General features: G+C 40.6%; 1 protein-coding gene across 2 annotated transcripts in view; it reads left to right on the top strand.

The window, feature by feature from the left end:
- Positions 1-14337, top strand: part of LOC149228891 (Polynucleotidyl transferase, ribonuclease H-like superfamily protein) — a 299561-nt gene that overhangs the window by 207100 nt on the left and 78124 nt on the right. For both annotated transcript variants that reach the window (XM_089378414.1, XM_089378415.1), the window contains exon 4: positions 4340-4411. In XM_089378414.1, the coding sequence (XP_089234540.1) occupies positions 4340-4411 (72 nt within the window). The remainder of the gene's footprint in view (positions 1-4339; positions 4412-14337) is intronic.

Here is a 14337-nt window from a genome sequence, read left to right on the forward strand (position 1 = left end):
CTACAAAGTACATTCAATTTTCTGCAAAGTACATTTAGTTCCATTCAATTTTCTGCAAAGTACATTCAATTTTCTGCAAAATGCATTCAACTTTATGCAAAGTACATTCAGTTCCATTCAATTTTTTGCAAAGCAAATTCAATTTTGTGCGAAGTACATTTAGTTTTTTGCATAGAACTTTCAAGTTTCTGCAAATAATTTTTAAATTTCTGCATAGAACTTTTAGATTTTAATATTCAAGAGGTTTAACATCTTGAGGTAAGCTTTTCACCATATCATTAAATTTCTTGTTAAACTCCTCCACTGTCGCATTCTCGTTTTTCATAATATGGCTAATGGCGTTGAGAAAATGCCTTTGTTCTGTTTTATCTCCATACTTATTGTTGAAGGTATTAATAATTGGGTCTAAAGAATCAAAAGAGTTAGCAAGACGCTCAATGAATCAATCAAGAGCATCCTCTTCTAAAGAGAGGACAAAGAGTCTCATCTTAATGCCCTCATGGTTAGCATTATTGCACCACTTAGTAATACACGAGTTAAAGTTCCTTGTGTGTGTTTTAGTACTAATGGCATTGTTACCTTGAAATGAAGGCAACTTCTCAATATCTTTATCTAGAATATCATTCGGATAGCCATTGATGTTAGCAAAGTTACAAGGACAAAACAAGTCATGATGCCTTGCTCAACTTGTCCTTGGAAGAGCAAATGGATATTAGAAGGAAGCTTATTAAACTAACAAGTCTAGGAGATAATTAGTAGATGTGTTAGAGCATCAACCATTCAAAAAATTGAGATATGAAACTTGAAGCAAATGAAATGAACAATTTAGCAAGTATAAATAAACACGAGCAATTGACATCAATATGTGAGTAAGCCAATATGATCTAACAATAGAGATATCTTGCAAGAAAAATGTGAGTAAATCAGTGCCAAAACAAAGACTTGCAAGGAACAAAATATGTGCTCAAATGGCTGAAGTACTTGCAATAATAGATGATATCTTCAAGCTACAACAATATAAAGTAGAATGGAAGCTGCAAAACACACTTTAGTAAATCAAACCAAAACCACAAAAAGATGATACAACCTTGAAAGGGAAAGCGCTTAAACAAATTAGAAAGCTTGCAAATAAAAATTACTTGTACTCAACAAATATCACAGAGCCCAACATCATGTCTGCGGATTCTATCCAGATGGTATTTCAGTTGGGAAGTCTGTCCTGCTATATGGGCCCCACACAATTTGCAATTTAGTATTTGCCGATTTGTCCCACCTTCAGTTCCCCATACTGCCAAAATGGGTCCAAGGGCTTTGGCATATTTGCAATGGAAGTGTTTAATGGATAGCTTCAAAATTCAGTTCTAGGGCACCAAAAAGACAAAAATATGGTATTAAAGCCCCACTACACAAAAAATAACAGCCTGACACTTCTCATTTAAAAGATCAAATATTTACAAACTTGAATTATATTATTTGCAATGAAAAGTGGCAATAAAAGGGTGCATAAAAAAGTTAAAAACAAAAATCAAACTTGCTGTCCAAATATGGAGAAAACCCTTGCATTGGTTCATGGTCATGAAAATCATAGCAAATGACAAAAAAGGAAGGAAAACATTGGTAGGGAAAGAGGCAAGCATATGCCTAAATGTATGGAAAAATCCATTAACATGGGGATATTTAAGGACATACCTATGAATGGAAGAGGTGAAGTCTTTCTGACTGATTTGGCAAATGATCTTGCATCTTTGATCCACATTGTCTTTTGTTGGTGATGATAATGGCTGTTTGGTCCTCAATCCCTCCTTGAAAATCACCTCAAAGCTCTTCTCCTTCCTTCTCTAACAACAACAAAGCAAAATGACAAAAAGAGAAACCAAAATTCCTTTTGAAATTCCACAACCTTGCACACCCGATGCTATTGCGCTTTTTTCAAAGTCCAAAAAAACACAATTTTTAGCCAATGATTTTTTGGGTGTTGGAAAAAATCACAATGTTGCTGATTTTTTGTCGACTTTTGCAACACTGTTATAGATGGCTAAGTTTGGGTGGATGGTTCAACTTGGTTAGAGTCTTAGGAGATTTTTGACCTAATTAGAATGATGACTGACCCATTGAGTGCACATAGTATTGGTAGTCAATTGCTTGATTAGTGAGGAACCTACTTAGGAGGAGGAGCACTAGGCACTTGGAGGGGGCCACCTAGGTCTAGGAGCCTAGGAGTCGTGACCATGGGATATGCAACTTGGAGGTTGGGTACTTTGCTTGAAGATATTTGGGTTGAGGAGCATGAGGATGATTGTTGATTTGAGCACATAAGTTGAGAGAAGCATTGGTACATGGAAATTACATTAGCAGACATGGGAAGTACGTTGGGTGCATTAGAGGACATGTGGCACGCAGTCAGAGGATGAATGCCTTGCACGAGGGCACTTGGATATAGCCATGGAAGAGGAGCATTGGACTAACATCTTGTTGGAGAGTGCACCATCCTAAAAGAGGGGTGTTGAGCTCTAGGAGATTCATGCTAGGGGTTCTTCCATTTTGGGGGTTGAATAAACCCTAGTATGACCCTTATACATCCTTGTATTGTGCTCCATGTGAGGTTCCCTTGTTGGTTACTTGTATGGACATGTGTCCTTGTTTTATGTTAGCCTTTGAAATTTTTCGTATATCGACAAGGAGGAAGGGGGGAGCTTTGTCATATCGTTATCATCATTGTACTCTATCCTTTGTAATAGTCTTGGAGGGGTCTTGTATGGAATCCGACATTAGGATTTGTGAAGAAACCCTAAGAGAAGACAAGAAGAGAGATAGAGGTCTCTAGGTTGTTCTTAGGAATATTGCACTTGTGTAATGCTATGGTTTGCTTTTGTGAGAAATTAGACTTTGTTCTATGCTTGTAAATCTTAGAGAAGATCATGACATTGGAGGTGATGATGGATTGTCTTGTGGATTTTATTGCACTTCTAGGGTTTTAACCATAATATAAGACATGTAGAGTGGAGCTAATGCTTTGCATGATTTTGCAGGCTTATTCTTGTGAGATGCATGGAGGCTAGGGTAAGATCACAAAGAGACTAGCTTAATGTGTTTTGAGCTTGGTGGGATGCCTTGCTTGGAAGAAGAGTTACTTATTGGATTCTAGATGTTTAATGGAGGTCTTGGTTGTTGTGCTGATGAGGATTTGAAGAGTTAAAGTTCGAGGATTTAAACCCTAGGATGGATATGTTGATTTGGAGGTTAGCACTAGAGTTATCTTGCCATGTACTTGTGTGATGCAATAGTCTAGGGTTTGCAACTAGGAAAACAAGGGTGCTAGTGTGGAGAGCTTGTGTGATGCAAACTTGGTGTGTGTGTGTGTGAAGGAGGACTTGCTGGTGTTGATGCTAGCATGTTGAGGAGCTTTGGTTGAGTGACCAGCTCGGGTTGGTAGTGGCTTCCGGCTAGGAATAGTTGGTGGCCAGGGATTTCTATGGTTTCCTTGGATAGGGTTTCAAGAGGTTTGACTCGTGCTGAATTTTTGAGAAATTTGTGGTATGTCCTTGTACTTCATCTTTTGTATATATATAAGTTTCCAGCTGTCACAAATTTTGTGTACTTGCAGATTTGATTTCAGTGCAATTGTTTTTAATCAAATAGATTCTAGCACTTATTGTTCATCCAAATTTGACATAACATATGGCTGAATTGTTTATATGATTTATCATGTATCTAGAAGATAAGGGGGCAGTCTTACTGTTGTTATAATCTTCTGTGATAAGACATTTCAGATCTGTTATATGCTTGACAACTGTGCCCCAAGGGTTGTAGCTTTGTGGTATTGAAGTGCATTTGAATGCTATTATTTTCTTGTGCTGCCTTGTGAAATTAGGTTGAAGACAAGTTAAATATTGCTATTGTAAATTAATATTTTAGATCACTCCTAAGGCTGAAAGTCAGCGGCCATAGATCCAGGAAACCTCAAGGTTGACTGTAAATTCAGAAATTACATTAATTACCCGTTTCTTGCAATTTCTACAGTGCAGACACACACACACATACACACAGAGGGAGATAAAGAGAGAGTATGAACTTTTCTCAATTCTCAATTAATATGTAAGTGTTTTCTGTTTCTAGTTTATATTGCATGTTTCATTATGTCCATGCTAAGTAGGGTTATTTCATGAAATGTGATTGTTTAATCATGCATTCAGAAATATAATTGAATTTCTATTGAAGGTTGAAGATATAAAATTGCTCACCATTGTTTAATAATTTTTCTTATGAATTTTCAAGTTTTACATTTGACTAAGATTTCTTTTATTATCCATTACAATAAAGGGTTTGTTGGATTTTGTAGGTTACACGATTCTCTTTGGTGGGCTTTGTTATCGGTTACCCCTTTCCTTTGTATCACTTTCAGAGATCACAGGTATGCCCCTGTTGATTTAAACCTATGCATTCTAATTTTTTCCTATATTCTTCTCTCTCTGTTTATCTATTTTATTCATGTCAAAAAAGGAAAAAATTAACAAAAGAAAATATCCTTATCTATTGAACCCATATTCGTTCATACTTAATAGAAGGTATTGAATTACATTTTATTCATGCTTACAGGAGTAACAATTCTCAAGTAGTAGATATGTAACATGTTATCTTAAAGTCTTCCATGTTTTTGTTATTAATATCCTTTTTCTTAAAAGAAATGAGGGCCAAGGGGAACTTTCATGATAGTTCTCTCACGATTGGTGGTAGTTTATTTGTTCCAACTAAGAAGAACTGAGTTATCCTTGGGAATGGTTTGAAGGTTTCTAAATCTCTTCATGTTGCTTTTGTGGAAAGCTGCTGAAGACTATGATCCCTGGGAAAAGCCCAATGATTCTTTGCAATGTTTATGTGTGGTTATTAGGAGAGTTATGGTTTGTCAGTTACTACATCTTGATTGAATCTGTTATTTCAAGGTGGTTTAATAAGATGGGGTGCTTGGAAATAGAGGGCAATTGTAATGTTCCTAAATAGGATTACAAGTGATATAAAGCAAATAACCTGTTCAGCAAAATATAAAAACAAAATACACATTAAACACCCATGGAAATGCTAGAAATAAGGGATTGCTGAGTCATTTTATTATTTCTTTGAGGGAAAAATACAATGGATAATAGAATGGTGCACCTGGGCTTGTCTCAATGGACAAACATGACAAAACCCAGGTGAGAAATGGCTGAACCGATGACTGCTCCAACTGCTGCACCAATTTGCACTGTGCTGCCCAGCAACACTGCCTTTCTGCTAAGTTCGAATGGCTGGAAAGTCCACTTCCCGTGCTCAGAAAATTATAAGATTGAGCCCTGGACTCCTTGGCCTAAATCTAGAAAAACCCATGAAGGAATTTAGCTGGTTTAAACCAATGTCGCACTAATCGCGATTATATCGTAAAATCGCGAGTTTTTGAAATTGGCGATATTATCGGCCGATAAATACATGCATTTTTTTTTGGCGATTTTTATGAAAAAATCGCGATTTTGTCGTTAAAAAAAATTAAAAAAAATAAAATATTTTTTATTTTTTTATGAGGAGGAGGTGACACAACCTACCCAAGCTACCCCTGTCATCAGTAGAGGACGTGGTCTACCTCCTATAGCTCCTAGTTCTTCAGCTTCTAGAGCATAGCAGAGTCCATTGCCAACTCCACCGACATCTACATCTAGAGGGGCAAAGGAAATCAGTAGTATTAGACTTTAGTTATTTGGTTCATTTCATTGTATATGACATTATGACTCATGATATGAGATACATTATTATATTTTTTGTTGATATTTTGAGGCTGAGTTGGGAGTCATGAGTCAGGACTTACTATTCAGGACATGATTCATTGTTATGTGTGATGTGGCACTAGAAATGATATTAAACATCTTATATATTAGTTCTTTTATCATATTTATGTGTCAATGTATTTATTTTATGTTGTAGATACTTTAGATATTAAAAAAATTGAAAAAAAATGAATATTTTTGTATGTTACGATTTTTTACTGATTTTTATGATTTTTTCCAATTTTTGCCCGCGCCGATTTAATCTCGATAACGATTAATGCAACATTGGTTTAAACTTCTGAAATCGAACCCCCAAGGAGCCCAACTTCAGCTGCAACTGCAAAACTCAGGCTGCTGGAATCTGCCTGTAAATCCTCTTGGAAAATGTCCCAAAGTGCTGGGTTGACCCCTACTACAAATCCCCTGACTTCCTGGATGGGCTTCCGGCTTGTAGCACCTGCTCCTAAGCCCCACGAAAATGCTGGATTGGCCCTTTGCGCTGTCCCTAAGACCAGTTATTCAAACTGTTGGGATGCTGGCTCTGCTGGCTGCGAAACTCTCAAGAAATGTTGGCCTATCGCTGCTCTCCCAAACCTCTAACTCTCCCGGCAAATCGCTGATCAATGGTAGCTCCAACTGCTACTGCGTATTCTCCAGGTAGCCCAGAAATACACACTCCCTGTATGTGGCTGAATGGTAGTGTTGTAACACACTCCCGGATCTCCTGAAATGCTTGGGAACTGCATCCCTAGGGAGGGCAGGGAAGCTCCCCCGAAGGAAAGGTTGAATCTCCCGCCTGAGAGATTCGTGGCTAAACAATCGGTTGACTCAACGAAACAACAGAGTGAACAGTCAAGTGATTTTGATTTGCAAGGTGTAAGAATGAATCCAAATGAGAGCTTCCTCCTCCTTTTAACTCCTTGGGCCTTCCTTGCCTCATGTGGGCCGCTCCATCCAGCTATTCGAATTCCCTCCAAGCCATTCAAATGGCCTAGTTCAAATTCACATGTGGGTGGCCCCCACATTCCACTAGCAACCAAATAAAGTCGAATTTCCCTAAGTCGAAAATGCTGGGTTCTTTTCCTTAGCCAAATCTGTGCAAAATTATGTAGTAACACCTTGTTACAAATGTATTTGAGAAGGGACATGATAGTCCTCCCCTCCCAAATGTTGCTTGCGCTCAAGCAACCTCAAAGTTGGGTGCTCCAAAATATGCTCACCCTCCTAGTTGGCATCCTCATCTCGCAAGTTCTTCCAACGCACCAAGAACTCCCTGATGGTCTTGCTCCTCAGTTTCCTTTCCCTGCTTTCCAAGATGGTCTCAGGTTCCAAACCAAGTGGCCCTCATCATCCAGTGGGGGTAAATCTACTGCTACTGTCACTTGTTGTCCTAACACCTTTTCAAGGCATGAGACATGAAATACATTGTGGATCCTACTCTTCGGAGGCAGCTCTAGCTCATAGGACACCTCCCCAACTCGTCTGATCACCCGATATGGCCCATAGAAGCGGGGCTCTAGCTTCTTGGCCCCCTTCTGTTTCAATGTGGACTGTCTGTAAGGTTGTAGTCGGAGGTACACCAAGTCCCCCTCCTCGAAATGCCTCTCTGTCCTGTGCCGGTCTACTTACACCTTCTGCTGGTTTTGGGCTATCACCAAGTTATCCTTGAGAGCCTTGAGGATGTCTTGGCTCTCTTGGATCCAATCTTTGGTCTTTGGGGCTTGTCTGTCTCTAAAAACAATGTCAGAAAAAGATAATGCATCATATCCATATAAAGCACGGAAAGGAGTCATACCAATAGACATGTGGTGGGTGGTGTTGTAGCAATACTCGCCCAAATGCAACCACCAAATCCAAGCCCTCTGCTAACCGGTCACATAGTTCCTCAGGTACCCGTCCAGCCACTGATCAACCCTCTCAGTCTGGCCATCTGTCTGAGGGTGGTAGCTGGTGCTAGGAGTGAGCTAAGTCCTGACCAATCTGAATAGTTCTTGCCAAAAACCTCCCATGACCTTCTTGTCCCTGTCACTCACAATGTTCTTGGGGAGCCCGTGCAACCGGAAAATCTCCCGAAAGAACAATTCTGCAACCTGTGCAGCGGTGTATCTGGTGGGGATGGCAAAAAAGTGGGCATATTTGGTCAACCTCTCAACCACTACATAGATGTAGTCCTTCCCCGCACTGTGGGGAGCCCTGTGATGAAATCGATAGATATACTTTACCATTTCCTGTCGGGGATGGGAAGTGGCTCTAGCAATTGTGCAGGGTGAATCAGCTCCCCCTTATTCCGCTGACATGCCTCACACTCCTGTACGTGCTTCAACATGTCCCCCTTGAGGCCTTTCCATGTGAATCTCTCTCTGACTATCATATATGTCTTCTGGAACCCCTGGTGCTCAGATAATGGCGAGTCATGTGCTGCTTGGAGCACCCTCTCTCTCAACTGCGAGTTGGGTACCAAGAAAATGCGCCCCCTGTAATAGATGACCTCATCCATCACTCAGTAACGCTCATCTACATGGTGTGAAAATTCTATCACTGCAGCAACTGATTTACTTTTCCTACTTATTTCACCATAAATTATTCATGAAATGGCTTCAATAAACATTAAAATAAATACTGTTGTAGATATCACATTGTAATAAAGAAACAAACATATGCACAAGAATCAACACATTGACATAGTTATTTTGGATTAATGTCCTTGGAAAAACCCAATGTGGGAAACTCGATGCAACAAGGGAGGATTTTATTATTCAGCAATTTTTTAGTACAATAGGATGCCAAACTGGCTTACCCACATATACACAAATTTTCCAGCACTTCTTCTGAACCCCAACGTCAGCCCTACTGACTTCTGCGTGACTTGAAAGCCTCTGCATCAACTTGTTGAGACTCTGCGCAGCCTCTCTGGCCTTTTGTGTCATCCCTGCAGCCTCTGCATGGATGACGTAGGCCCTGCTGGCTCTGCGCAGTCTCTACTGCCTCTGCGTGGATGACGTAGGCCCTGCTGGCTCTGCGTGGCTTCCTCTGGCCCTGCATCTGCCTTTTCTGCCTCTGTGTTGATCTCCCGTCTCTCTGTTCCGTACTTGCTGTCTCCTGACTACTCTCCAGACCATTGGTTCAATTTCTCAGCTAACCTCGCTCCAGAAATTGAACTGACTGGTCTCCCTCAGTGTGTTCTCCAAGTGACCCTCAAGCCTCCTCTTATACTTTTCTCGTTGACAAATCAACAGTCGAGATTAAGTCCCTAATCAACGGCTAAGATTAGATCTGGCTTGATCCATGACTTTTGGACCATTCTAACGCAGTTTTATATTAATACACATTAATATTTTATTTTCCCTAAGTTTAGACTTAGGGACTCCATTAAAAATTATTAATTATTTTAATATCTCTCAAACTGTTTAGAATCTGCCCAAACCCTTTCTGGGTATTGGAGATCTCATGTGCTTTACCTCTCCACCAATTTTCGTGGCTAGCACACATTCGATGCTACCCTAAATCAACACTCCCTCTTAGCAAGGACTGTGCTCTAGTAATTCTCCTCATTGAGTATTACCCTGATCATCTGGCATTGGTCCTTATGTTGATGCTAAGCCTCCCTACCCAACATCCTCTACACTGCTGCACATCTTGTACTGCTGGCCTATGTCACAGGGTTTGCTGAATTTGAACCTTGAAGTTCGAAATTCGAAGAACCCAAAGAAAAAATTCAAATTCCTTCAGGTTCGACGAACCTCAAATTCGAACCTCAACGAATTCGAACCTGAAGGCGAACCTAAAGCCCAATTTTGGGCGGTTTTTGTGAGTTGTTTTAAGGTTTATGAGAAAAACCATCGGCAGCACATGGTTTTCTCTTGTTCTGCTTCCCACTAATTAGTTTCCCGCGGTGGACACTGGTTTAGCTTTATTTACCATGGTTGTTGATAGATTTTCACAATCCAACTTCAGTTTGAGTGTACTCGCTCTATTGTGCTTAGTGCTGCTGCTGCGTGTTGTATTCTCTGCAATTTCTTGAATTCAATTTCTAGATGCTGCTTGTCCCCGCCGCCTGGAGCGTGAAGTTAATAGTGGTCGTGATTTGTGGCTCGTGGGTGCTCACTGCTACTCATATAGTTGTATTGATTGATTTTGATTTTTTATTATTTTATGTCATATATATATAGTCCAACTTAATGCCGAACCTCATACAAACCTCATCGAAAAATTTGAATTCGAATCGAACTTAATTGTTTTCGAGCTCGAATTCGAACCTGAACCATGTGACATAGCTGCTGCCCATGGCTCTGATACTGCCATTGCTGCATCTGTACGACAACTCCCTCTGCATTCGTGCTGCTGCGGGTCCTTTCTCCCAACACTGCATCCGCACTGCAACTCCCTCTGCACCTGTGCTGCTGCTGGTCCTTTCTCCCAACACTGCATCGGCACTGCAACTCCCTCTTCATTCGTGCTGCTAACACATTCATTTCTACTTCTGAAAGGTGTTCTTTACCATCCCCATCTTTTCCCTGAAGTAGTCAAATTTTGACTTTCCAAGGGCCTTGGTGAGGATGTCTGCCACCTGTTCTCCTATAGGAGTGTAGCTCAACTGTACAGCCAAGTTACCGAAAACTCCTGAAGAATTTTCCGAAAACACGGATCCCCGTTTCCGATACATAAACGGATACGATTCTTGTCCGAAACGCTGTAAAAACATTTTTGTGCCGTTTCAAAAAATCAGAAACTTTATATTTGGAATTGGATACGTTTCCAAGGGATTTAAATTTTTTTTGATTTCCGAAAATGGATCCATGAAAATTGTGATCAGAATCCACCCTTGAAATGTTAAAAAGCTTGAAAATTTGTATAGCCGTAAATAAATAATAAAAATGAAGAAATTAGATTTGCAAATAAACTCATCACTATAAACAGAGTCTCATAAAGTCTTTTCTAAATCTTTAGAAAGAACGACACTCCATATATTTATCAAGGATTCTTACTAAGAAAAAGATAGATGTTCAAAAATGCAAATAAAAAGGTTTGATGAATGTCTTTGTAAAGAGATTTATTTGAGCGATTAATTTTCGTTTTGGTTAAGGTTTTGTTAATTGTCATTGATTTTGCTCTTGATTTCATAAATCCCTCCAATATAACAAATCTTCTCTAGCCAATCTTATGCCTGCATATAGTCATGAGACCAAGCTGGCATTGAGAAGATTCAAATGTTCAAATAGGTCTTGATGGAATATCCCAATGATCCCATGGGCCTTTGTCATGCAAGGAAGATAGATATCATCTGCCATGCATGACACGTTCTTTGAAGGAGTTGGACCCGAAAGCACAAAGGTTGTAGCATTTCTAATTACATTATTAATGACGATGATAATATGTTGAATTCATGACAATGACTATGCATTTATAGATATAGATTCTAGCTTCTAAAAGATGAGGTAATATATATATATCTATATATATCTATATATATATATATATATATATATATAGATATAGATATATGCACGCTGTTTCCTTGCCATATCGTATCCTAATATTTTGAAAATTTGTCGTATCCATTTCAAACCCTGTATCTGTATCCGTTCCCGTATCCGTTTCAGTGCAACTTAGCTGTACAACTCCTCGTTGGACACAGTCTCTAACAAAGTGACACCGAATATCAATATGCTTCGGCCTATCATGAAACACTAGATTCTCAGAGAGTTTGATGCAACTCTAATTATCACACATGACCCTGGTCGCCTCCATATTTCTTCTAAATAGGTTCACCAGCAATTTTCTAAGCCATATGGCCTCACACGAAGCTGTGCTTGCTGCTATATATTCTGCCTCAGATGAGCTTAAAGCCATAGACTTTTGTTTCCTACTGCACCAGGAGGTCATTCCTAATCCAATGTTGAAACACTACCCAGATGTACTTTTCCTATCCATTGAACTTCCTGCCCAATCTGCATTAGTAAATCCACTCAACTTGATATCCTTCCCCTTGGTGTATAAGAGCCCATAATCAACTGTTCCTTGTAAATACCTGAGAACGTGTTTGATTGCTGCCCAGTGTGCCCTCTTTGGTTCCACCATGAACTGACTGAGGGTGTTGACAACATAGCAAATATCTGGCCTGGTATTGACCAGATACATCAGGGACCCTAGGAGCTGTCGGTATAGGGTGGGATCGACATCCTTGTCTTCTGATGCATCAATCATCTTCTAGTTGGTGATCATTGGCGTAGCCATAGGTCTACAGTCTCCCATCTCGAACCTTTTCAGGATTTCTGTAGCATACCTCCCTTGCCCAAGGAAGATTTCTCCTTTCTGCTGCCAAACTTCCAACCCTAGGAAGTAGTGCATTCGTCCTAGATCCTTCATATCGAACTCTGTGGCTAGATTCTTCTTGCAGTCCTCAATGAGTCTGGATGATCCTGCCAGAACGAGATCATCCAGATATAATACTAAGATAAGCGGCTCGTTCTCTACGACCAGATAGTAGAGATTCGGTTCTGCGTCACTCTTGACAAACCCCATCTTCTGCAAGTAGCCATTTATTCGACCATACCACGCTCTCGGTGTGTGCTTGAGCCCATACTAGGCTTTCTTCAGTCTGCATACATGAGACTTCTTCTCATGAGTTTTAAAGCCCTCTGGTCGTTCAATGTATACCTCTTCTACTATTACCCTGTTCAGAAATGCTGTCTTGACATCCATTTGATGGATCTCCCATTCCATCTGGGCTGCAAGAGATATCACTGTCCTAATAGATGTATACCTGGCTACTGGGGCGAAGGTTTCCTCATAGTCAATCCCTTCCTTTTGAGCATACCCCTTAGCCACAAACCCGGCCTTGTATTTCTCGACACTGCCGTCCGCAGCATATTTGATCTTGTAGATCCATCTTGAACCTACCATAGATTTGTCTTGAGGCCTTGACACCACCTCTCAGACATCGTTCACCATTATGGAGTTATCCTCCTCTACCATCGCAACTAGCCAAACTTGATGTTGAGCTGCCTCCTTGAAACTGGCAGGATTTCCATCCTGAGCTACTAACGCCTGATATCTGTCTGTCTGTTTTTGCTCCCTCTTACCGTTCCTTGGCTCACCGATGAAGTTCTTTGCATCACGCAGAATCTGACGAAGTTACCTGCTAGTTCTTCCTCTGCCAGCAGGTGCTTCTGTTCGCTCCTCCTCCTCCTCCTGAGAATCTTCCTAACCTGAGGAAGAATTCTTCACTTCCGTTGGTTGAAGAGGCATGACCAATGGATCCTCTTTCGACTGCTCCTTGGAAAGCATTTCGCGAGATCTTCTGAAAGCTCTGTCCTCCATGAACTTTACATCTCGTCGTACTACTACCTTCCTGCTCCCTGGAAGATAGATTCTGTATGCCTTAGCATTCTCGCTATATCCCACCAGATATCCCTTTTTTGCAGTCTGATCCAGCTTCTTCCTCTTTTCTTCAGGTATGCGGAAATATGCTAAACTCCCAAATACCCTAAAATGACTGACTTCAGGCGTCTTCCCAGTGAAGACTTTCTCTGGAGTAATCTTGTCCAATGCCCAATGAAGAGTCATGTTCTGAACATAGTCAGCTTTGTTGCATGCTTCTGCCCACAAGAATTTTGGCATATCCTGATCATACAACATGGCCCTCGCTGCTTCTACAATAGTCTTGTTTTTCCTTTCTGCCACCCCATTCTGCTCCGGATTGTAGGGAGCTGTCCACTCTCTTCTGATGCCCTCCTTAGCGCAATAATCAATGAAGTCCTTATTGACATACTCTCCACCATTATCTGAGCGCAAGACTTTTATTTTCTTCCCAGTCAGATTCTCCACTAGAACCTTGAACTCCTTGAATCGACCGAAAACCTCATCCTTGGTTTTCAGAAAATAAATCCAAGTTTTCCTCGAATGGTCATCAATGAAGGTAAGGAAATACTCGGCACCGCTGAGAGCTTTGACGGACATAGGTCCGTAGATATCTAAGTGTATCAATCCTAGTACACTCTTGGCCTTGTATTTGCTCCTAGGAAATGCCACCTTGGCATACTTTCCTAGAGCGCATCCCCTGCATACATCATCTTGTTCCGTACTCAGATCCGAAACTCCTGTTACATTGCTCCTGAGAATTCTCAGAGCTCCATGGTGCAAGTGACCCATCCTTCTCTGCCATAGTTCGTTCAAGTCCTTGTCCCCATCACTGCCTATTAGTGCCATTGGTGATTCTAGTTGTAATCTATACAACCGATTACTTTTGATCTCGATCTGCATTTTCTTTTTCCAGCTTGGGTGTTTGACGTATACCTTTTCCTTGATGAAGTAGACATCATAGCCCTTGCCTTGTAGTTGTGACACAAAAAGTAAGTTCATTCCCAATCCTGGTACCTACAGCACATGTGTGGCACGGAACCGCTCTCCTGATTCTTTTTGAAAATCTATGGTACCCTTTCGTATTGGAGTACACTTTGCCTTGCTTCCGATGGTGATCTGAAATTTCATCTTCTCTTCTCGATATTCTGAGAAACACTCCCTGATTCCTATCATATGCCACGAG

This window comes from Pinus tabuliformis, chromosome J (assembly GCF_031772625.1).
Source record: "Pinus tabuliformis cultivar Carrire ecotype Pingquan chromosome J, CPIR1, whole genome shotgun sequence".
Taxonomy (NCBI): domain Eukaryota; kingdom Viridiplantae; phylum Streptophyta; class Pinopsida; order Pinales; family Pinaceae; genus Pinus; species Pinus tabuliformis.